This window comes from Peromyscus leucopus, chromosome 13 (genome assembly GCF_004664715.2).
Source record: "Peromyscus leucopus breed LL Stock chromosome 13, UCI_PerLeu_2.1, whole genome shotgun sequence".
Lineage (NCBI taxonomy): Eukaryota > Metazoa > Chordata > Mammalia > Rodentia > Cricetidae > Peromyscus > Peromyscus leucopus.
In genome coordinates, this window is record NC_051074.1 from 14129485 (window position 1) to 14155835 (window position 26351).

General features: G+C 38.4%; 1 protein-coding gene across 8 annotated transcripts; it reads right to left on the reverse strand.

Moving 5' to 3' along the window:
• Positions 1–341: 341 nt before the first annotated feature.
• Positions 342–26337, reverse strand: Gin1 (gypsy retrotransposon integrase 1). 8 transcript variants are annotated; one of them, XM_037210159.1, is made up of 10 exons: positions 26232–26330; positions 24933–25002; positions 21449–21574; positions 17735–17846; positions 16077–16222; positions 13568–13761; positions 11853–12158; positions 9710–10069; positions 8569–8851; positions 342–1011 (listed from the first exon to the last, which is right to left on the reverse strand). In XM_037210159.1, exons 5-10 carry the CDS (start codon positions 16213–16215, stop codon positions 737–739), a joined length of 1557 nt encoding a protein of 518 aa, XP_037066054.1. In that variant the 5' UTR covers positions 16216–16222; positions 17735–17846; positions 21449–21574; positions 24933–25002; positions 26232–26330; the 3' UTR covers positions 342–736. The 8 variants fall into 8 exon arrangements, with proteins under 8 accessions (XP_037066054.1, XP_037066052.1, XP_028734921.1 ...); XM_037210157.1 differs by having other exon boundaries at positions 17735–17873; XM_028879088.2 differs by having other exon boundaries at positions 17735–17915.
• Positions 26338–26351: the final 14 nt, after the last annotated feature.

The following is a 26351-nucleotide window of genomic DNA, read 5'->3' on the forward strand; positions in this document are numbered from 1 at the left end:
TTTCTTTGGTCTGTATTATGAGACCAGAGACTTAATTCTTTCCCTGACAGTCACTTGCCTTTTAGCTACAGTATATCCTGCTGATGCAGCAGGTCCATGTTTGGTTCCCAGTACTCATATTGGTTGCCTCACAACCATCTGAATCTTCAGCTTCAGAGTATCCGGCACCTTCTTCTAGACTTTATAGGCACTGTACTTGCATGCACAAAGCCATAGACAGAAACAAACACACACACACACACACACACACACACACACACACACACACACACACGTAAATACATAAATGCAAATTTAAAAAGTTCCAATATCACAGAAAAAAATGTTTCATTTCATTCATGTTATTGTTCACTAAATATTTATTAACTAAACCATAGGTAGTTTAAATTTATTTCAAAAGGGAGATATTCCTGAAAAATATTAGGCAGAAAATGCAGTACCAATACTAGAAAAAGTTTGAGAATATTCTACTAGAATTTATTTCCAAAGAAGCAAATGGATTTTGTCTGTTCTCTGAGACATTCCTGAATTCTATGCATGGTATACTTCTGTTACATATATTTATACGTATTTTCAAATGTGCCACAACTTTACATAGGATTAAAATAAGCCTTTAGAATTTAGTTAATAATATTGTACTAAGATATTTCTTCTATACAACATATTTTAATAAAGTGCTTACAATCTAGGAATATATACATTCTAAGTAAGCATTTTAAATTAATTTTGGTATTTACTAACTTAAGTACTCAAGAACTTGATTTGAAGAATCCAATAGACTGAAAGTCTGTTTCTCAAGAGAATTTGGATCTTCTACCAATGCAGAGATTTTGGAATTTCTATATTCCAAGAGTTCATGATCCTTGCTTGATGCCAATAATTCATTATCGGTTACACCAATAGTTGCATCTTCTACCAGAATATTTGCCTGGTATGCTCCAACTGAGATTTCAGGTAATCCAATGTAGTCGTGATCTGCTACTATCGAACCTTGCAAGAGATAAAGACTGTCTGAAAGAGAGAGATCAATGTTTGAAGGCAAACGTCATTTTAAAGTTAAATATTAAGTGACGGATGAAGCTCAAAGCAATACACATTAGTTCATGAATATTAACTTCTGAAAAGCTCTCTTATCAAGCTGGCAATGGTAACACACATCTTTAATCCTGGCACCTGGGAGGCAGAGGTGGGCAGATCTCTCAGTTTGGGCTACACAGAGAAACCCTGCCTCAAAAAACAACCAAACCAGAACCAAACCAAAGAAACCAACCCCTGCCCCCAAACCAAACCTCTTATCCTCTTAAAACATTCATAAAAGTGAACAAAATTATATGTACACACACACACACAATTCACATATAAAGAATGTAGGACCATCAAAGATGTTGAAACAAAGCTTCCAACTTCCTTGAGTGGTCCTTGGTGTACAAGGAGCAGGAGTGATATAAGTTGAAACAAAATTACAGAACTATAATTTTGAAACTGATGATATCCTTAATATGCATCTACAAAGCATTTCTGTGTGAATTAATGAGGGTATTTTAGCCAACTGAATTGCAAAACTCTTACATTTCTAATTTCAGATGCCTTCCAATTTGTACAGAATTCACAGTAGTACAAGTATATCAATGAGTTATAATATAAAGCCATAAACTAGAATAAGATAAAGTAGCCAAAATCTGACTCATGTGACAGGAATGTGTAGTAAGGCGAGCTCCAATGAAGCAGCTAAACTTATTTCAGTTGAATCTGATAGCAAAAGCCTTAGGAATGTTCAAGATCTACCTGATCTACACTCAACAGGAAACCTTTCCTTGTCAGTATTTTGTTATATCTTTAGCAAACTTATCATAAACTCCTTGGAAACAGGTCTAAAATAAGTTGTTAAACTAAGAGCAAAACAGCAGTCTCTTTCACTATAACGAATACAATAGACAAAAAAATTTCTCCAGGTCTGATTCTCTAATTCATCACAAAAAGGAACTCATCTGCCATAGCTGATTAACGTCATCCCCGCATTCTCTTTCTGGATCTTCTCCCAAACATTAACAGAGTCTCTTAAAGATTATAATAGTTTATAGAACCCTTTAATCTAAGTGCAAGAAAATAAGACTAATTGCCTATTTAGATCAGAGGTCAGTGGGGATCACCCCAGAGTTGGTAGCATGTTTGGGAAAATGAACTCTCTCCAGAAGTTCATACATTTAAAAACTTAAAATTTATAAACTTTAGGAGCTCTTAGAATCCACACTATAAACAGGTGGCATAAAGAACTTGTGTGGGAGTCTCTGTAAACACTATGACCAGCAGACAAATGATCCACGAAAGGAAATCTGGTACAGCATGACTTAGCCTGGCTGGTTCAAACTTGCAGAGTCTGACACCAGGCAGCTTATTTTAGGCATATTTAAGCACAGCTCATTTTTGGAAAGTAGTTTCCTGATAATTAACTCAATCTCATGTATACAACAAAGCCTAAGACATGTTTAGATTGAAACTCTTTACAAAATAGATATGGTTTCTTACATAAAGATGGGTACTGTTGACTCAGAAACAATCCTCAAGATAATCCTCAAGAGTCTAAGGAGAATGACAGGAAAACAAAATAGCCTGTAGGAGTCAGGACTGGCCTGACTCTAAGATAAACACAGACGTTACCTAGGCTGTTGTAAAGCACAAGTGACATCTCTCATAAAAAAAGGGACATCTCTCAGAAAGACGAGTTTTATTGACTGAGAGGCAATGCTCAAGATGTAGGGGGAAAAGTCTGGGATAAACAAATATAATAGTCTGGTGGATTTGGGCGAGGCCTGGTCCTGTAGATAGCAAACCATCACCAGGTAATAAACTACATCCATTTCCTACATTCCAGGTGGAAACAGGTAAACACTTCCTTCCTTTGAAGAGACAAGCCTGAGTGCTTAACTTTCCTGTCTTCCTTGGTGCTTATCTATGTGCACAAGGACCCCATACCCTCTACAGGCTTGGGTTTACACAGCCATTTAGTTCATTATTATGCAAATTATGCCTGGGCATTAAGTGTTGAGAGGTTTTCCAAGTTACACTTTACAAATTCTTATGAAAGAGTATGTGGTGATCAGACTGAAATTAATTCAGGAGATGAATTATTTATGGGGGAATAAAAGTACACAGAATTGCAAGGGGCAAGAAAATGATGGGCTGTATGCTATTGTGGGAGAACTGCTGTACAAAAGGAATGAATTTGAAAGACAGGCTACAAATCATCCAATTAATGATTGAGAATTGTTTTGACTAAAAGCACCAAGAAGATGGAAAAGGGTCAATAAATTTGAAAGACAGTACTATTAGAAATTTAACATTGCAGCTTGCTTATTAGCTTATGCTTAATACAAAAGGCCAGATAGTTCATGAGCACAATTAAAAGGTTGGGTATGTTAAAAAGTGTTGTTGAATTTAAAATATTCATGAAGAATTCTACAAGATCAATGCCTGTATGTTAGATGACATCATCATTGACTGCAGACACCACAGCACCTAGGGTATGCTGGATGAGGTGATTGCTGATGGCAGACATCATAGCACTAGGGGATGTTAGATGGGGTCATCACTGACAGCAGACACCACAGCACCTAGGGAATTTCCAAGACATTTTTCAGGAATGATTGATAAAGGAGGTTTTCTGAAATTTTTTTCATATAGATGAGTAGGTTAGTTTATTGTAACCCAAGACCAACAGTCAACCCCTAGGTTGGCTTATTTTAGAAAAATATGCTTAGGAAATACATATCAGTGAGGGCAATGAATCTAGATGCAAGAGGCAAAACTCTCAGAAGCTGATTTTTCGGATCTGTGCTCAGGGACTTTATGTTTAGGTTTGTTTCAGTTAACTGGACTTAGAAAAAAATAAATCTTACCAACATCACTTATTATTAAGAGAGAACATGTTAGCCGGGCGTTGGTGGCGCACGCCTTTAATCCCAGCACTCGGGAGGCAGAGCCAGGCGGATCTCTGTGAGTTCGAGGCCAGCCTGGGCTACCAAATGAGCTCCAGGAAAGGCGCAAAGCTACACAGAGAAACCCTGTCTCGGAAAACCAAAAAAAAAAAAAAAAAAAGAGAACATGTTATATATATTATATATATATGTGTGTGTATGTATGTATACTATATGAACACATGCATTTTTCCTTTCCATAAATGATGGTTCTTACAGTATCTTATAACAAAACTATGCAGAGTTATGGGTCATATTGTAAGAATTACGTGAAAATGTCGAGGCTAGTTAATATTAAAAAACACCTCATTCATCCATAAGGAACAAATATGTTTCAGTTCTAACTATAGTCTCTAACTGGACCCAACTGAAATGTGATTCAATTTCAAAAAAGTTTATTAAAAGACTCTCAGACTCTTTGGGACCTCCCAAGTATGCAGATTCAATATTTTGCATATATTGTTAAATAAAATGAGACATCATTTTCATCTCTTTCCATTTAAAATGTGCTAGTAGAAAATTTAAACTACATGTCACATAGATTTTGCGTCACTGGACAATACTGATGTGGATCTACAGAAAGATCCCGAGTAAAGGACACAGAAAAGAATATGCTGACATTCTTACTTTTAAGGCAGAGACAAACACCATATTAATGGAGTTTTCCACCAAGTTACATTACACAAAATATATTGTATTAAGTAGTTTTATTTCCCCATTCTATTGATTCAGTTGTGATTATGATGAAAATACATTTAACAAAGGTAATTGTTTCAACTTTGAAAAGACTGAATAGTGTCTTCAGTTTTTTTTTTGAAACAGATATTTTCAAGATGTTTTTACAAACTTTCTCTTACGTGGTTTTAAGGAATAAAAAATTTAAGATTAGGAAATAGATATTTAATTTTTAGGAAGGAATCTACATTTAATGATCACAAAAATTGAATGATTTGAGTGAATTAATGTTTTAAATTATAAAAATAAGGTTTCTTGTGAGTTAGTTTTCTTATTCTTATGTGAGATGTCAAAATAACTTGTCTGATAATTTTCAAACTTTTACACTATATTGCTCTTGTACTATATCCTTTCCAAGACAAAACAACTATAATTTGATGCTATTATTATTACTGTTATAATACTAATAGTAGCTACCTGTAACAAACTAGATGGGCTCTGGGTCTGGAGAGTATGTAGCTATAAGTACAAAGGAATGCTTTCTCTGCATAAACTATATTACTAATAATGTGGTGATCACAGGTATAGTGTCATAAAGCATTATGACACGATGACATTAAGACACATTGTTTTATTAATGAGACTGTTAATTGTCTTCAGCACAATAATAGTCTCCCAAAGTGTATACCCATTAATCTCTGCAAATGGTGAATATGTTGCTTTACCTGGCACAAAGGAATTTGAGTAGTCATGAAATTAAAGCTGCCAATGATCTGATCTTAAAATTAGTGAGATTATTTTAAAGTATTTGGGTGGGTTGAAGGACAAAGGTCCTCAAATGGCGAAGATGGAGACAAGAGGAATTTGAAGCATGCTGGCTTTGAGAACGGAAGAAGAGGACTGCAAGCCAGGGAATAAACGAAGCATCTAGAACAGTGGTTCTCAAGCTGTGGGATGCAACCTGTTTGGGGGTCAAACAACCCTTTCACAGGGATGGCATATTAGCTATCCTGCACATCAGATATTTACACTGTGATTCATAACAGTAGCAAAATTACAGTTATGAAGTAGCAACAAAAATAATTTTATGATTGGGGTCAGCACAACATGAGGAATGATATTGAAGGGTGGTGGCAGCATTAGGAAGGTTGAGAACCACTGCTCTAGAAGCTAGAAAGGACTAGGAAATCCACTGTCTTCTCTTCTAGTCATTCTAGAAACATGACTCTATCAGTACCTTAATTTCAGCCCAATAATATCCATGTAGAAATTCTAAAGTACATATGTTTATGGCAATAAATATGTGTTGTTTGAAGCACTAAATCCACTGCAAATTGTTTTGGCAGGAATATGAAACTTGCAAAATAAAAATTATTTCATAAGTGGGCATTTAATCATAAAGGAAAGAATGAGACTAAAACTTTAGTGAGGTAGACCCCAATCTATCCTCAATACAGCAAATAAATTAAAAACCAGTCTGTGTCAGATGGGACATCAGGTCAACACCAAGATCATCTCTTTCAAACAAGATTGCGATCACAATGGGACAGTAGAATATTTTTAAAAATTCCTATCAGAAAAAGGAGCTTAGCTGTGCTCAGCATCTAATCAGACAAACAGCAAACAGGCCTACTTAAAATAGCAACGACAAGTACTGCTAACCTAGTACTGGATGTGTTAGCTCAGTGCTATGTTCCAGACAAGAATGACAGGAACTTGGCAACAGAAGTTTTAGACTGTGACCCTTTAACATAGCGAAGAAATCAGCAGTAGTAAAGAGTAATATGACAGATATAAACAGATATTTGAACTCCTTTTCGTTATTGGATGTTTAAATTCATGTCAAATAAAAATCATCGATGGTCAAAGTGACTGTTTTCACTAAATTCACTTCAGGGACTCTTCAAGGTCAGCTGCTGAGGGAAAGGCTTTGAGGAAAATGTATGATGCTGAAGCAAAAGATGGAGTAAGCCACATTTACTTTGTATTTCTGCCAATGAAACACCACATACAAACACAAAAAAAGATCAGACACTATTGAAGAGCTAGTTCATAGCATGGCTGACAGGAAATTTTAAAATAAATCCCACTTATCAACTTCCAAAGTCTATGTTCATAGCAATACCAACACTACAATTTTCTTGTATTACTAGAAGAAACATTTCCAGAAAATTTCAACATGAGGCAGTAACTCTATTGCTTCTGTTTAGACACTTGTGTTTTCAACTTGTTTCTGAAATATTCAGAAGGAAAATAACTGACTTCCTTTCTGAATGTCTTTGATAAGAGACAACTGAAGAATGACAACAAGATCCTGCACAGCAGCATTTTACATGCAAATTCTATATGAATGAATATCAACATATTAGAAGGAAACACATTCCGAGGGCGAAGGCAGAAATCATGGTGGGATTAAAGAACTCATCCAATTCCCTTGTCCCTGCTTAGGCTGTAGAAGGGAGAGTCTACAGGCAGCTCTGGAGTGAGAAGACACACGAGAATGAATGTACTGCCCTCTTACAGGAAAGACGAAATCACCCATGTGTTCAGAGTCAGAACAGTCTGAGGTAAGTTTGTGACTAGAGCAACTGGTTCTGCCACAGGAAAGAAAAGGACCAAGAGCCCTTAACGGAAGTGCTGGGGTCCAGACCAGAAGTAGATAAGAAGTACTATAATGATAAGCCCCATAAGGGCTTCATATCTCAACAAAGAAACAGGGTAAACATAGGTCATTGCTTATTTCTTGTTATTTACTTGTATCTATTAAGTGACTTATTTATGATATTTAAATATATATTGCAACACAATTAGATGTAACTTGCATTCAAATAATATTAATGCATCATTTTTTGTTTGTTCATATATTACTAACTAGCATATATTCAATGTACAAAATGAGCAAAGTATATGATAAGCATGCATGAAAATGGTACAATGTATTATAGTCTTTACATAAAAAGCATAATTATAAAATAAGTACCAAATAACTTCCTCTCACTTATCTACCTCAGGGAAGCTTGGAGGAACAAATACAGTAGGAATAAATGAAATAATCTTGAAGAAGCAGGGGACTTAATCTGAAAACTATGTTAAAATATCATTCAAGTCTTATAAAGAAAAATGTTAGAGATCAGAATGCTTGTTGACATAGTTTGGGGCATTATAACACTCCTATAATTATAATTATGGGAATGCCATAATTCTATAGTCTGATAGCATTCTGAGTATTATCTGTCCTCCATCCTTACCCACCCCAACCCATGACCTAATTATGAAGTCACATTAAAAGAAAATAAATTTTTAGAGTTCCCCTATTTATTTTACAATAAATTAGATTCTGGGCAATATGATTGTCTTTGGCATTAAATGATCATAGCTGCTATTTTTCCACATACAAATGAGGCAGAAAGTAAAAGTATATTATGCAAAACTGGAGACAGAATCTTTCCATTTTTGAAACAGGTTTAGCATTTTTTCAAACAATTAGGAAAAGTAAACATAAGTCAAAACAAAAATCCTGGTTTGTTTGCTTTTATAGCATACTACTACTACTACTACTACTACTACTACTACTACTACTACTACTACTATTATATGCCTGCTTGTTTTCTAGCAAGAGAGAGAGAGAGAAAGCATGGATTTGGGTGTTTGGGAAAGTGGGAGGATCCGGGAGGGGCTGGAGAAGGGGAAGACATAATCACAATACATTGTATGAAAAAAAATCCATTTTCAACCATAAAGTAAAAAAAAAGTTTGTACAAGTACATTCTGATCAGATGACGAGGGAGAACTAAAACTCTATCAAGTATAAAATTCAGAGGGGGTAGCAGTTTAACCAAAGGAGGCAAGAAAGTTTGCTTGAAATTCGAATCCCTCTTCTCAGGGCAAAGGACACACTAGGGAAGTAAGGGACGCCTACCTTGTTCAGTGGGCTCCCTCACGTAAGGCCGCAGGTGGGACATTTTGATGGGCCTCTTCAGTCTGGTCCCCGTGTTGTCCCTCAGGACAGCACATCCACTCTCGGTGATGTAGTCTATGACACAAGGGCCGACCCATTCCGACTGGAAACGGCCATCTTTCCACCAGTTCTTCCTCTGTCGTAGAACCTCGTGACCCACTTTTAAATGAAATGGATTTAACTGCTTTGGTTTCTTTTTAACAGTCTTGGTTTTGTTTAGTTCATCCAAATTGTTGTTCTCCATCTGTCAATGCAAAACCAGAATTATGACCGGGCTTAATTTAAATGCATATACTGATCAGACAGTAGCAGTGGGCATCGACTGAGTTGTTACCGAAATGAAGGATGGACTCCTAACTAGTTCTTTAAAAATATCTTAAAGTTGGTATCTCTCTTTACATAAACGGTAAAACACACAGGCTGAGTGCTTCTGAGAACTTGCACTAGCACAAGTACAGAGTACAAAGTTCTACAACTGCTAACAAGGGTACAGATTAGACACCAGGTCCACCCAGTCTTCCCTAAGTCATACCCTACTGTCCATTTCTCAGACTTTCATCACCTTAGCAGACAATTCAGGGGCTGGGGAACAGGCTCAGTGGTCAATGCCTGATACACACTCACGAGGCCATGACTTCAGATTCCCAGCACCCACTGGACACAGTACCACACATCTGTAACCCCAGCAATGGAGGGGAAGGGGTGAGCCTGGCACACCCGGGTGCACTCTGGGCAGCCTGTGTAGATGAGTTCATGAGCTCCAGTTTCAGGCAGGGGCCTTGGCTCAAAAACTCAGGCTCAGAGTGAGGAAGACAGTGGATGTCTATTACCAGCCTTGACACACGTTCACATGTGTGCACATGCACTGCACAAATACATACATAATCGACATAAAGCACATACACACGAAAACAATAAACAAGCATATTACTTAACCAAAATAAGCAGGACTTGGTAGATAAAAACTTTTCATTTTTAAAATTTTTTTTTTTTTGCTTAAGGGTATATCATGCCCACATACGTGAACGTGCCCACATGCTGAGATTTTAAACATAACTCCTCTTCTGTAGGGCTTCACAGAGCTTTTCCGGTACAGACTTACCTGGCCACCTGCCGGTGTCTTGTCCTCCAATACCACATCAGCCTCTCTAACTGCAGCTACGATTCTGGCAAACACGCTTGTATTTTCCCCAGCCACTTCGGGAGGCCACTCCAGCAGACAGGGATTCCGGTTGAACATCTGGAAATACGGTGTGTTTTTAGTAGGCTCTGAGTGAGTCACATTGAAGGCAAAGGAAAGCGCAGGCAGATGCTCGTCCCAGGTGTTTGGGTGGTCGGCACAGTGTTTGGAGAGAAAGCCTTTGATTGTGCTAGGTGTACTTTCAGATGGATTAACACTTCCAGAAGCATGAGAAATGACAATCTGTTTTGTACCAAACAATCTATATAGTTCTGTATTGATCTGGAAAATACGAAAAACAAAATTGACTGTTTGAAGTTCTTATTTTTCCTCTGGCTTAAAAAAGGTTTCAAGAAACCCAAGTCTTGTCTTTCATTGAACACAGGCATTCAGATAAAATATATAAGCACTTTGGGTAAAATTCTACTGAGTCGTTACTAGGTGCTGATCAACACATGAAATGTCATTTTTGTCATTACATGTCAAGATGACTTTATGATGTATTATTAACTCCATTTTAAAGACACAAGCTTAAGATTTGGGAGTCTAAGTACATAATATACACACACAACAAGGAAACTGAAGGACAGAACTCAAAAATAACCTTGTGGTCAAGTAATTTTTGAATTCAGTAGACTATTTTTTTCAAAGGACCACTAGGTCACATGACACAGTTTTCTCCTTTGTAAATTGAGAAAAACCCTACCCACAGCTGCCTAGAGGCATATACAAAGTAATGCTTGTAAGAAATCAAACAGCTCTCAGCAAGGAGTAAGTACGGAATTTATAGAATTTAATGGCAACTACTATTGCTGTTATAATAATAATTTTTATGGCCTGAACTTCAAAGAATTCAGGATGAGTTTAGGACACTTGTAATAGTAAGTCTCTCAAATGTTAAACAACTATTTTCTTTCCATGTTGATGCTTTCATATTTTCTGTTATTTTAATTTAGTTAACCTGATTAATTTCTCTTTAAAAGAATATTTTCTACAAATAACTGTCAGAATAATTAGAAAGATAAAGATTATCAGAGGAAAGCTAATACATATCTCACATTTCCCAAGATCCCTAGAAGGCAGACGTGGTCATGTGAGGACTGTGTCAGAAAAAGACGTGAGTTATAATTTTTGCACAAACTCAGCCAGCACTAGCTTTTTTCCCCCCCCACCATTCTGCCCTGCTAACTGCAATATAAATATTATGACATGGGCTCCACACCACCACACAAAGACTGACAGCTGCTTTCCCAAAGACGGGAAGAAGCTGGGAGCCTGAGCTCCCACACGTTCACGGCTTTCCTTCCAACCTTACGTAGTTTACACTTCTTTCACTTGAGTACAAAAGACGTTTCTATTTCCAGTTTGGTTTTAGGGAGAGGAATTCTCTGTTGCTTGCACCTGAGCTTGACTCCTCACCCATTCTTATGTGGAAGACTATATGATACTTAAGTCATGTGACCACTCTATAAGGAATAGCTTGTTAAAATTTAAATTTTGTATTCATAAATTTAATTAGCTGCTGAAATGAAAGAATGAATAAGGGATCTACTTCAACATGTTGTTTTCCATTTTGCTCTTACTGAACTTTATGTATCATGTGTGACTACTGAATTCCTTATTTATTATCAATCTGTAGTGTTAATAAAGCCTTTTAGTTTGTATACCTATTATAGTTACCTATATAAATATATAATATGTACATATAAAATTATTCTTTATATTTTTAACATGATATAAATATTGTCAATCATTTCATGCTAGTTAATATCATTTTATTATATTTTTATTTTTGGTTGTTCTTAAGCTAGAAGTAAAAAATATTATTTGGTTCAATCATCTCACTTTAGTTTGAAGGTATCAAAAGATAGGCTTACAATTACTTAGTAGTAAAGTAGTAATAAAAATCTTGATTTCCTAATCTCTAGTTCAACAAATCTAGTACTATATATTATATACCTCCCTATCTATAGCAATTTATTTGAGTGTATTAAATATCCTATAAGAACTGTGTGCCAGACACCAAGAGTGATTGCTGCTCCCAGATGTGAGCACTCTGTCCTACCTGTTCAATGAATTCATCTCTTTGGTCCATTATTATTTTCTGAGGAGGTCCATATAAGAAAAATATGTTGATAATAGCTTTAGAAATTTCTGATGCCGAGACATCACATAAAGGCAAGATCATAACCCATTTTGTGAACAAATCAGTCACGATTATGGCATAGACATGACTCCTGTGGCTGGTATGGAAAGGTCCCATCAGATCCGCAGTAACTACACTCCACGGGTTTCCCACCGTGAGAAGGTGCTGCTGAGGCGCCACCACAACTGCATTTTTTGCTACTTGGCAATGCTGACAAGCATATACCTACAGAGAGGCACACAACAAGAAAAATGCATACACATGTTAAAATAGTCACCGTAACACCTCAGTCTTATGAAGCCGAATCTCTCTATTTTAAAGGGAGTTTACTGGCCTGGCAACAGCCCATTCAATGAAGCCTTTTATTTAGAACAAGCAAATATCGGTCACCACAGCTGTGTAGCTAGGAAGTCCAAACAGCTGCACCACAGGGACCGCTCACACTCTGATTAAATGATAATCTCAATAGGGCCTCATTCAAATGGAATATGATTCTGGTTCACATTCAAATATATATTAAATCAACAGATCTTAGAATAGTTTTTTTTAATTATTTTATTTTTAATTGATGCATTTATGTAATCCTTTGACTCAGGATGCTGAAGCCCGACAGGGCAACATGGTAAATTCAAATCCAGCAGGATCACATCATAGGAACTCAATTGCCAAAAAAAAAAAAAAAAAAGAAAAAAAAATAGATAAAAAGAAAAAAAAAATGAAAAGGAAGAAGATAACAAAGAATCTCCTAATAGGTTACCATGAAATATTCCATTTTCTATCATTTTAAGCCAGCATGTGGCTATGCAATAATTTATATATACAAATGACATTTCTTCCTATAGTCTTTATTCTAAAGTTCATTCATTCACCCATTTCACTAATATTGGCTGAGCTATAATTTTAATCAAATCATATCTAAAGATGCCAGAAACCTCCCTATGTCCTAGGGGAAATCAAGGTCTCATGAAGCTGTTATTTAAGTCAGTGGTTCTCAAACTGTGGGTCGTGGCACCCTGGGGTCGCATATCAGATATTTACATTATGATTCACAACAGAAGCAAAAATACAGGTATGAAGTAGCAATGAAATAATTTTATGGTTTGGGGTCACCACAACATGAGGAACTGCAATGATACCTTTTCTCAAATTATAACCACTTGATATTTCACTGAATGCATGGAACACTTACAAATTGGATTTAGGTTCCTGCCATTTAGATTTGAGATTTTTCTATCTCCAGGATAGGTACCAAAGCTGAGAATCCACATGGAGATTGAATTATGAATGCACTTATTTTGATTATATAAAAAGTCATTCATGGTGGCATTAAAGATATAATAGTTATCTAAAGAATTTCAACCTCAATTGAATTTGCCTGCAAAATAGAGCTCAAAGTTCCAATTCTCAATAATTTCCTATCAAAATATTGTATTTTCTTGGTCTAATTCATACTTTACTGATTTAAAATACTTATAAAGAAAAATAAACTTACTTTTAATTTAAATGTTTTATTTAAAAAATAACACATACAGTACTTATCCCATAGGTGATTTGTACAGTACATTGTACAGCAATACTGACCTTTGTATTTATTAGAAAGACAATAAAAACGTTTCTAAACACACAATCCATACCCACTGTTTGACGTCATTGGTCACGGAAGTCCAGTAGTAACTGGACTCCACTAGAGTGAGAGTTCTGGATATGCCATGATGGACACCAGTGCCATTTTCGTGGCACTCTCTTAGGACTTTCTTTTTTTCCTCTTCTGAAACAACTACCAAACGATTTTGTTTTCTGTCTTTTCCAACATAAAACAGCTTTTTTTCTGAAATGAATGACATAAAAAAAATCTGTAATTTTCAAAGCTCCATAGTGTTTAGACCATTATAGCCTTAAATTAAAACCATGAAAATTTTTAATTTTATTTTTACAGAAATCTTTCTTTGAAACAGAATATTTACTTGCAATGCTAGTGCCATGTATTCTGAAGACCCAGAAGGGCCCCCATCTGCTATAATTCTGTAGGTATCAATGTAAATGGAGTAAGCTTGCTCACTAAAGCATGTGGTAACTCTGAGAATATGAAATGACCCTTCTTTGGGAGTACTCAAGTTAGAGAAGTACTTGTAGAAGCTATTAAAAATGGCTTGGGTTATAAAATGAATTCTGTATAGATGGAGAGCTTCTTGGTACAAAGTTTCCTGAACAACTCATTATAATTGTTTTTTTGTAAGCAGCCCCGTTTCTTTCCTTGTTCTGAGTTGAGTAGAGCTGGGGGGGGGGCGTAGTGGGGGACAGAGGGGGATGGTGTAGTGGGGGACAGAGGGGGATGGTGTGGGGGGGACAGAGGGGGATGGTGGGGGGGGACAGAGGGGGATGGTGTAGTGGGGGGGGACAGAGGGGGATGGGGTAGTGGGGGGGGACAGAGGGGGATGGTGTAGTGGGGGGGACAGAGGGGGATGGTGTAGTGGGGGACAGAAGGGGATGGTGTGGGGGGGACAGAGGGGGATGGTGTGGGGGGGACAGAGGGGGATGGTGTGGGGGGGACAGAGGGGATGGTGTGGGGGGGACAGAGGGGGATGGTGTGGGGGGGACAGAGGGGGATGGTGTGGGGGGGACAGAGGGGGATGGTGTGGGGGGGGACAGAGGGGGATGGTGTGGGGGGGACAGAGGGGGATGGTGTAGTGGGGGGGACAGAGGGGGATGGTGTAGTGGGGGACAGAGGGGGATGGTGTAGTGGGGGGACAGAGGGGGATGGTGTAGTGGGGGACAGAGGGGAATGGTGTAGTGGGGGACAGAGGGAGATGGTGTAGTGGGGGACAGAGGGGAATGGTGTAGTGGGGGACAGAGGGGGATGGTGTGGTGGGGGGACACAATGCTCAGTTCTTTCTTTTGAGGACACTAAGTGGAGGAACAAGCAGGGAACAGGGAGAGTCATTATCTCTCTCCAGTTCATATGGGTTGCTACACAGACCCCAGAATACATCATTAAGATACTAAGGTGATTAATAAGCACTGCTTAAATTAGAAGGTAGGCAACGGGAATGCTGAATCCCTATCTTACTCACTAGAATATCCCAGGGCCTAGAATGTGATTACATTTTTAATCCCATAAACATTTCTAACATAAATGATTAAATGAATGAATGCACCTCCACTTTACTGTAAGAGGTCTCCCTAGTGTTAAGAATAGGAGTTCCTGACAAGGATCTGGATAGGGATACACGAACAGACATTTACTTATGACTTTATATTCTGACCTGATTGGGAGAAAGCCTAACGCGGTATCTGCAGGGGAAACTGCCATTCATAGCAACACAGTTCATGTATTTAGTTACCTGTTGACTGTGCCTGCTGATTATCTCATGCTCAGTTTGCTTCCTCCATTGCAGGAGGGAAAGCTCTCATAACTCCCCCCTGCTTCTCAGATATTTAACGTACTGATGGAGTGTCAAGGCAAGGAAACAAATGTAATCCTGAGAACAACTAATGGTACGGTGTGGGGGGGAGGGGCAGGTATGTGGGTAAACTCAGCTTTGAACACAGTTAGATCTTCCATTCTTTTATTTTAGTAAGCAAACTAGTTAACTCTGTTAACATTTCCATACTAAGCATCAAATAACTTCTTCAACACTGTGGCATCAATGTCTGAAAGTGAACCATTAGGTGGCGAAAGCAAGAGAAATTAATTTGTGTAATTTTCATAGTTATTTCTTTTGATCTACAACTTAATAAGTCATTTCCTTTTCATTTTTATAATTATTTTTTATTTTAAATTATGTGTATGTGTGTGTCACTATGTGTGTGTATGTGCACTTGAATGCTGAAACACACCAAGACTAAAGGCCCAGGTTCCCTTGGAGCTGGAGTTAGAGGTGGCTGTGGGCTGCCCAACACAGGCACTGCAAACTGCACTTGATCACTACGTGCTTTGAGCGGCTGAGCTCTCTCTCCAGCCCCATAATAGTTCTTTTTCACGTGTACCAGCCTTCAGTTAGCTTTATTTATGTTACTTTTGAGGATGATCTTACATTTAGTTAGTAACTGCTTAGCAATAAGCAAATACTAGAGAATTTCCCAGGATTCCACACACATATATGGGAGATAATCTATAATTTAAGATTGAGACACCAATTTCACCTTTGAAGACAAATTTCTTCGCTGCTCGTCTTATGCCGCTTCTCTCACTCGACAGTGTGGTTGGATGATATTCACCTGTTCGTTTGTAATATGCAATCTGCTTAAGATGGAGGTCACCATTTTTCCCACTACGGACCATTGTGAACCTAGGTAAGATTATTTAAAGATGTTACTTAAATGACAAGCTAATTCCACTGCTATTTCAGTTCAGGCTTCTGTCACATTTCTGCTTATGCATGAATTGAGCATTCCCAGAATATTATCTGCGAGGGAGGTAATTGCAGTACAGAACAGGGACAGAATGATGTCTACAAACTAAAACATCTGAATGCTACTTTTGAGATCCTTCTCCTTTCATGTGATGTAAGAAATGCTGAAAGTTTTTGAAATGCTAGGAAGAAAAAGGAAATGAGTCAGTACACTTCAGAAGTTTGCCTGGAGTCTCTTGTTTGCAACCAAGGAAGTGTTATTCACAAAGGTTGACTTTGTTATGTAGAATTTAAGGAGAGAAACATAATCTCACATTATTTTAAGTGCATTCACATTCAAGATTATCACAAAGTGAAAACAAAACTCTACTCAAATCACATTTGATGTCTTTTATAAATGTTTAAATGATAAATTCTAGTCATTTAACAACCAGATTCCATACACTCTGAACCATATATAATCCTAGCTTTCCTTTAACAAAAGTGGCAAAAAGCAAAACAATGCTCCTGTCCATTATGGGCTATCATTAATATAAGACCTTTTAAAAGTAAATGTGGGAGGCCAGCTCCCACCTTTTCAAGGATTCTTATGAGTACGAGAGAGGGTAAGAAAATATTAGGTAGAAAGATAGCAAAGAGGAGAAAGACGGAAACACAGGATTGCTTCGGGAGGACCTAGGTCAATACTCAACGGCCCTTTCTGTTTATTCAAAAGGGCTTTTTATAACAATGGCAAGGGGTGGGGCAAAAGCCCTCCCCCTTGCTAGATCAAAGCACACTGCATAGCCAAGTGTAGACCCTTCCAAACACCTGATAACCATGTCTTTGGTCAAATCATTCCCTTATGCAGGCCTGCTGGGTAAAACAAGCTCAGGTTCTCACTAGGAAACCTCCTTGGGTCTCCATAAGTAAAAGAAAAAAAAATTTTTTTTTCATATTTTCAGTGGCAAAAATGACATTATGCAGTTATCTAGTTGGCTATCAACTCAACCAACCAAACTAATTTTTGGTCTTTCTTTCTTGGCTGTTGGTTTTAATAGGTAGCACTGTTACTGTGCGAGAAAGGTTACGAGACAGGACAAAGCCCAGTATCAGAGCTTTATTAGGAGGAAGGGACAGAAGAGAGCGTGGCCAGGCCTGTTGGAAAGACACGTGAGGAGGAGGTAGAGATGGGCAGCACATGAATTAAATAGGACATAAGGTCCCTTGCTTGGTTACTGAACTGCACATGTGCAGTCATGCAGCTGGAGGAGTGGCTGGGAATTCCAACACTGCCTGCCATGTTTCTAGGAGACTGACTCTGTGAGGCCATATTTGCTGCTTTCCAATAGGAACTGTCCACCATAAGGCAATGACGGGGAATCAGAACGCACAAGAGGTCAGGGTATTTACTTCTGAGCTCTTGCTAGAAGCCGACATCTCTACAGAGTCCTGCTGAGAGCCCCTTACCTCTGTCCTTTCTTTCTCTGTAAGTCAACCTCCTTTCTCCTGGAAACTTCAGTCACAGGGCGGCCATCTTCCTCTGTGCAGCTAATTCTCAGGTTTCTTTCTCTCTACACCTCTGGAAATAGGAGCATCACTACAGCGCCTTCAAAAACCCCGAGAATGTATTTTCTGCTTCTTGCTGAAACTCTGATACCAATTTCAAAATTCTGAATAAGGATGTTTATGCAGCTGAAAGTTTTCCTGTGTCCCACCCAGCTGGCAGCCGGGACAAATCTCGTGCCCCCCAAGTAAACACACAGAGACTTATATTAATATAACTATATAACTGCTCAGCCATTAGCTCAGGCTTATTACTGACTAGCTCTTACACTTAAATTAGCCCATAACTATTAATCTATGTATCGCCACATGTTCCATGGCTTTACGTGCATACCATTACATGTTGCTCCTTTGGTGGCTTGCTTGCATCTCTCCCTTTTGCCTTTCTGTCTCTCTCTTTGAATTCCTGCATGCCTCTAAGTTGTCTTGCCATAGGCCAAACAGCTTTATTTATCAACCAATCAGAGCAACACATATTTGCAGCATACAGAAAGACATTTCCCTATCACTTCCCCTTTTCTGTCTAAACAAAAGCAAGGTTTTAACTTTAACCTATTAAAATTACATATAACAAAACAGTTATCAAGCAAGGATTACAGTTACAATATCTAGTCTATTTGTATTTTGTAAAATTAAAGAAATTTTTTTTATCTATTCTATATTTGTGAGTCTAAGGTATATCTAATTTATCTTTTATCATAACCAAGGAAAATTATAACTATCTAGTCCTCAACTATATCAAAGACCTCAGAATACTACTCATTAAAGTATCTAGGGATTGTGATGACTAATCTCGGTTGTCAACTGGACACACAAGGGAAGAGGAAGCCTCAACTGAGAAGTTGCCTCCATCAGATTGGAGGCTACTATAATATAAATATTCCATAGTACTAAGATAGTCCCATCAGAACCTACAAATAGGTTAATTCAGCTATAAAGTATTATCATCAATGAGTTTTAATTCACCTTTTTGAAGACAGGGTTTTGATGAAGCTCAGGTTTGCCCTGGGATTTGTCATCCTTCTCCCTTAGCCCTAAATCCTAGACATAGAGGTCCACATTGCCATACCTGGCATGAGCCCACTTTCAACTAGAGATTTGAGTCATTTTATAGTAGATAGCTATACGCCAAATAAATGGTGAATGGAGCTGCCATGGTTTCTAAAGCATCTCTAAAGGAATGAAACACAATAGGGCATGTAGCTCAGTGATACAGTGCTTGGCTAGGATGTATAAGGTCCTGGGTTTTAAACTTGAGTCCCACACGTATGCATACTGTACCCATACACAGACAGACAGATAGACATATACATACATACATACATACATAGAGACAGACAGCCACAGACACACACACATAGACACACACACAACCAAGTATCTGGCACATGCCAGACACAAAATTGGAGATACACTAATGATAACCCTCATGAAGTTTATATTATAGTGGGGTTAGAGATTATTTTGAAAGCTAAACTCAAGCTGCATTATTGATAGTAGTTAGAAAATGGAAAGGATCCAAGTGCCCAATGACAGATAAATAAACAAAATATGGCATGTACACATGCCTTAAAAAAAAGAAACGATTCTAACACATGGAAGAATATGGATGAATCTTGAGGAAAGTATGCTAGTGAAATTTTTAAAAAGACAAATATTGTCAAATTCACAGAAACAGAAATTAGAATGGTGGTTCCCAGGAACTGAGGCTATGGTGGCTGACAGATAAATTCAGTTTCACAGCTCCTTCTCTAATTCCGAAACATGCTTGGCTGAGTCAGTAACAGCCTGGGGCCAGGATGTATGGAGGAACATAGTTCCTTCTCTAAAACCTGGAATACGCTTGGGGCCAGGGCGTGGGGGAGCTGTAGCTTCAGATCCTGAGAACACAACTCTTGCCACTGTACGGAGCTTTGGTGAACAGTGTCAAGGCCGCTGTGTGCTCCGTCTGTGATGCTCTTGAGATACTTGGTGTTCCCTCTGTGCAACATTGCTTGATTAGCTTCCTGCTGACTTTGTCCCATTGTGTGATAGCTTTCCAAGGACACTGTCCAATTTCTCTCCTAAAACCTGTATATAAAATGCTGTACTTCTTAACAAACTTGCTGGCATAAGCCACCAGCTTACGCAAGATCCCCTGACCCTGGCTTTCCTGTGTTCTTTATCTTTTCATCCTCTGGTTCTCCCCCTTAAGACCCGGTCACTGAAGAACAACCTGTTGGTCCAGGTCGATATGATGAGTACTTTACTAGAACCTAGTTGTTTTAAATAGCTTACAAAATAGTATGTTTCCTTATATACTTTTCATTCATACTTAGTTTCTGTTGACCCTACCTCTCACCTACTTCTAAGTCTCCCTATTCCTCTTAAACATTTACACTCATTTTTCTCTTGTCTACTTTCATGTCACATGTGTTCAACTGCTCTTCATCACCATCCCTTAGGCCCTCCTTTTCCCCCCTCTCCTGGACCCCTTTCTACTTTCTTAACCTCTACACATAATCACACACTTCTGTCTTAAAATTAGAAGCTAAGAAGAAAAGGCTCAAACATGGGAGAACATGTAATATCTGTCAGCCTGAACGTAAGCAATATTTTCCAGTTACATTCCTTTTGTTTGCTTTTGAAAATTTTGTAACTTCATTTCTCTTATGGCTCAACAAAATTCAGTGGTATGTATGTGTGGGGGTTTGAAGGAAAATGACCCCCAAAAGGAGTAGCACTATTAGATGTGGCTTTGTTGGAGTAGGTGTGGCCTCGTTGGAGGAAGTGTGTCACTGTGGGGGCGGGCTTTGAGGTCTCATACATGCTCAAGCCATGCACAGTGTCTCAGACCAGACCACTTACTGTTGCCTGTGAACCAAGATGTAAGAACTCTCAGCTCCTTCTCTAGCACCATGTCTGCCTGCATGCTGTCATGTCCCACCATGATGATGATTAACTAAACCTCTGAAACTGTAAGTCAGCCCCAGTGAAATGTTTTCTTTAGAAGAGTTGCTGTGGTTATGGTGTCTCTTCATAGCAATAGTAAACCTAATTAAGACAGTATGTTCTACATATTCATTACCCACACATTCTGTGATGGAAATCTATACAGATTCAATTTCCTCACTATTATAAATAGAACAGCAGTAAGCACAGATATGCAAACATCTCTGTGAAAAGATAGAGACCCTTGGTATATGCCCAGAAATTATACAGCTAGGTCATATGGAAGTTCTTAGTTTTGTGAGAAGCCCCTAGGCTTACTTCTATAGTGGCCATACCAGCTTACACCGCTGCCCAAACTGAGTAAGAGTTCCCTTTTCTCACATCCTTGGCCTGTTTTTTGTTGTTATTTGATTTCTTGATGATGGTCACTCTTACTGGTCAGAGGCGGAATTTCAAATTTAATTTGCACTTACCTCGTGGCTAAAGATGTAAGACAATTTTTAAAAAAACGGCTTCAGTTATCTGTATTGCTCTTTTGCGAATTTTCTGCTCAGTCCTTAACCCATTTATAAAACTGGATTATTGTTTATTTTAGGATTTTGATTTCTCTGTTTCTAGGTAGTAATCCTCTACCAGAAGCATACCATGGAATGATTTCCCCATTGCGCAGGCTATCTCGGCACTCACCAGTTCCCTTTGCTGTACCGAAGCTTTTCAGTTTTGTGAGGTGCGTATATTAGTTACTGTCGTTACTGTTGCTAAGAAGACCCGGCAAGAGCACCTGAGGAAGTTCTGGTTTATTCTGGTTCACAGCTGGAAAGCACAAGGGTCAGGACAGGGAAGTCAGTGTGGGAGCCCGTTTTCAGGTTTCCTAGGGGCTTTACCCAGCAGGTCTGCATGGAAAGGATGACTGGACCACGGGGCCTGAGTGCAGGTGTCTGAGACGGTCTGCACTTGGCTGTGCTGGGGGGAGGTCTTTTGCTCCACCCCTTGGCATTCCTATAAATACTCTGGGGCAGAGACAGTCAGGGCCAGTGGATAAGGATCCAGGCCTACCCTCTCTGTTTCTCTCCTCTCTATTTCTAACCAAGTCTCTTATCCCTCATTCCTCAAGAGTTCCTGTTGTAAATAAGTGTGGGGGCTGGTCTCCCACAAATAAGTTGGTTGGAGTGAGGCAGCTGGGCACATGGCGTTCTCCTAGGAAGCTGGGTATGAGGAATGTTAGGGCTCACATGCCAGTTACACAGGTCTTCCTACCTCAATTCATTTTATCTAGTTAATTCCCCAAAGGCATCCTGAGACACTTGTTTTCCAGGTAATCCTAGAGCCTGTCAAGTTAATGTTATCAACTATTCCAGTGTCATTTTTGACTGGTGGCCTTATTTCCTGAGTAACTGGAGTCCTAGTCAGGAAATCCTCGAATATGCCTATATCTTGATGTATATACATTTCCTCTAACAGTTTCAGAGTTTCAGGTCTGCTGTTAAAGTCTTTAGAACACTTGGAGTTAATTTTAAGCAAGGTGAGAGATAAGGATCTAGGCTTCATTCTTCTATGGGTAGATTTCCAGTTTTCCAAGCCCCATTTGCTAAGGAGGCTGTTCTTTACTACAAGAATTTTTGACATCTCTGTCAAAAATCACTTGGCTACAGCTGCACAGGTACAAGTCAGGAACTTTAATTTGGTGTCAGTACCATGCTGGTTTTGTTACTACGGTTCTGTAATGTAACTAGAAATCAGATATGGTGATACCTTCCACCCTTATTTATTATTGCTCAGGATGGGCTTGGCTACTTTGAGGGCTTTTGTGTTTCCAAATGAGTTTTGACTGTTTAATAGTATTTCTATGAAGAATGGCATTGGGTGGCATTGCTTTTGGTAAGACACTCATTTCATAATATACAGATTCTTGTAATCCAAGAGCATGGAATAGCATGGATTCTTCTAGGGTTGTTGTTTTTTTTGTTCCTTTGTTTGTTTTGTTGTATTTTTTAGGCAGGGCCTCACTGTGTAACCCTGCTTGGTCTAGAACTCTCTATGTATACCAGGCTAGCCCTGAACTCACAGAAATCTGCCTACCTCTGCCTCCCAAGCCCTGGGATTAAAGGCACAACCACACCACACCTTATTTTAAGGGTTGTGTTACAGGGCCTTTTCACTTCACTGTTGAAGATTACAAGGAAGGTTGTATTGTTGAGATTTAGACGCTTGTGAATGGGAACCTTTCCCTGCTCTCTTCCTCAGCATGCTGGTTTATCATAAACAGGAAAGCTATTTTTCGGATGTTAACTTTTTATCCTGTCACTTGCTCAAAGTGTTTTAACCAACCTAAGAATTTTCTGACAGGAGTTGTTAGGGTCTTTTATGTATAGACTCATTATATTTGTAAATAAGGATACTTTGACATCTTCCTTTCCGATTTGTATTCCTTTTGTTTGCTTTGCTTATCTTACAGCTCAAGAAAATAAGTAAGTAAGTAAGGAAATAAATATATATATAGAGAGAGATTTGGCTTTCATGAGGGGCATAATCCAAAAAGGTTAGTTCCAACAACAGGGCTATGACAGGCCATTGGAAACAAGAGGAAAGAAAACTTACATGACCAAAGACATGACGTTCTTTAGAAGGAAGGGGCAACATTTAACACAGAGAAGACAGGAGTGAAAATTAGACAACTTCATTAACACTCCAATTCCCATCAAATTAATCTACAGCTTCAATACAATCCCAATTCGAGGAAAATTGGCAAGTTAATGCAGTTATCCAGTTTTTTTTGTTGTTGTTTTTTTTCTTGTTTTTTTTTTTTTTTTTTTTCTGTTGGGACTTACAGTTTTTTTTTTTATTCTAGACAAGGACTTTTTATAGACATTTCAGAAAGAAATAATTTATTTCCATTTTCCCCTATCTTTTGTAAAACCCAGTAAGTTACTTCTAAATTGAAATGTAAAATCAAAAGGCTTAGAAGAGTTCAAATGACTGTGAAAAACGATATATGTAAAAAACTTCACATTGGAATATTTTAAGACTGTGGGACTGAAATAATGACAGCTGCCGATCCATTGGACAGAACAGTGTCTAGAAACAGCCACTCAGATATGGTAAACTGATTTTCAACAAGGGTAACAAAGAAATGATAATTTTCAAGAAATGTTGGGCCAATTAAACATCCATATATTAAAAAGGTGAACGTCCATTCATATCTCACAGTACGTGTAAAAATCAGTTCACAACTGGCCACAGACAGATACTTAAGAGCTAAAATGACAGTATTTCCAGAAAAGAAAAACATAAAACACTTGTGAGCTTAAGTTAGACTAAGGAGTAAGTCTAAAACATGATTTCTGAAGGAAAGGATTAAAAATTTTTTAAAAGGACACTACTAAGAAAAAGAGTCGAAGGAATAATATTTGTAGTACCTATCTATGACAAAGCATTCAAGAATTCTCAAAGCTTAGCAAGAAAGCAAACAGCCTAACTTTAAACATGGGCATGAAATCCGAAATGAACGTCTATGAAAGAGATATCATAGCACATGAGAAATACTCAACATCATTAGACAATGGAAAATGTCAAGTACAGCCACATAAGGATTGGAGCATACAAATACAGACAACAAAAACCAGAGACTCATGCACTGTTGGTGAGATACATAACAAGTAGGGGATGTGAGGAAGACACGAACTCGGAGTAAGAATTTCAGGTGTGTGACATTTACGTAGGTCTTAGTGACCATGTTGGGTGGAAAAAAGGACATAGTAATTGTCCCTCCTTTTCAATAAACAAAAAGATCAATGAAATAATGGATTTAAAAGTCTTTTCCAAATGGCAAAATGATATATAATCATTCTTATATTTATGTTTTCAATCAAGCGGTTTAAAGTAATAGAATCTTCTTTCTTAAAATATTCTATCAAAAAAGATTTTAAATTTTTTTATTAATGTAATTAATATTTTAGAGCAATATCTATGTTTTACTGTTAATAGTAAAGTTCAGAAGACCTAGCAAGAGGTATTACTTGCTTTTTTTTTTGTTGTTGTTGTTTTTTGTTTTTTTTAGGGTATCTGCAGCCAGTGCTGTCCTTGAATTCACTAAGTAGACCTGGCTGGCTTCAAACTCATGGTGATCCTCCTGCCTCAGCCTCCTAGTTGTATATACTTTATAATGACTTACATTACTATTCAATGTAGTCCATCAACTGCTGGCTTTGAAGATTGAGATAGATGAAAAGGAAAAACAGTAACTGCATAAAATGGAAAAAAAATCACACATGTAAAGAATATTTTAGGACTTTAACAATAGTTCTTATGTTTTCAAGAATTTAGGAATTAGAAAAGATATTGAAGATGGCTCATCACAACTCACTGCTCCAAGATCACCAGGCTATCTGGTTAAGTTTTTTCACACTAGGTTTCTTGTACACGTTAAATAAAACAAATATTTTTACTGATACTTATTGCTTAACTTCAATAACTTTGCTTTGTGTATCTAATAAAATTAAAGCGATTAAATATCCCTTTAAATAAGGATTTGTTCCCCCGTATCATACCTACTAAGCTACATACACGAAGCTACCTTTAAAAGCAATGAAAGGTTATGGGAGGTTTGTATTCCAACTTAAAAACATAAAACGTGTAATGTTTTAATAAACATAGTAATTCGGGATTAGAATTCTGACTTTTGAATTTTTTCTAGTTTAATCTCTGAAAACTGAACCAGGACAGTTTATATATTAACTGGGACAAGGCTGGGAGAAGACTGAGGAGGCAATACTCCAGGACATTCTGTAATCTGTCTCACTGAAGTGTATACATTTGTTTAACAAGAAATCCCTTTACTTCATCTGCCGCACAGGACAAATTCATGTCCGTTTTGAAAATTCTCAACCGAGGTTCGAAATGTCCACGAAAGGGGAATTCAGTGAGACTTTAAAAGTGCCTTTTTCCTGTAAAGCTACGTGCTAAGACGACCCCCATCCCCCTTTGGGCTCATTTCTTTGCTTCGGTGTAGGTTTTCACACTGAATGGTGACTATGATCCAGGGGGGAGACTTCTCCGGCGACAGCCAAGCGACCAAGGGTGCTGTTTTGAATGCAGTCAAGCATTCGCAGCCGCCAGCGAGGGAGCGCTCCGCAAGCATTTCGCAGCTTGTTAACCGACTCCGGAGGGCAAGGTCCAGCTAATCCTTGCATAAGCAAGAAAATGACCGTTGACAACTCAATCACACACACAGCCGCCAACTCCCTGAGCCCAGCAGTCCTCGCCTCTTGGCAGCCAGCTTCCGATCGGCTGCAAAAGCTCAAGGCCCTCCCGCCCCAACGGCGCCTGCGCGAAGCCTCCACCTCCTCCAACCCTTTCTCAGAGCAGTCACCGGGGGCCGTTTTAAAGTTATTATCAGGTTACGCCTCACTTTAAAAAAAAGAAAAAGAAAAAAAAAAATAGCACGACAGAGCACGCTAGAACGACCACTCACCGAAGTGGTCCTAAATGCAAACGGCAGGTTTTAACTCTCCTCTCGCGACTTATCTGGTGCTGCCGGAAGCGGAACTAGCGGGGTCGGTGTTTGGGTTGGAGGGGCGGGGGGGGGGCGGGA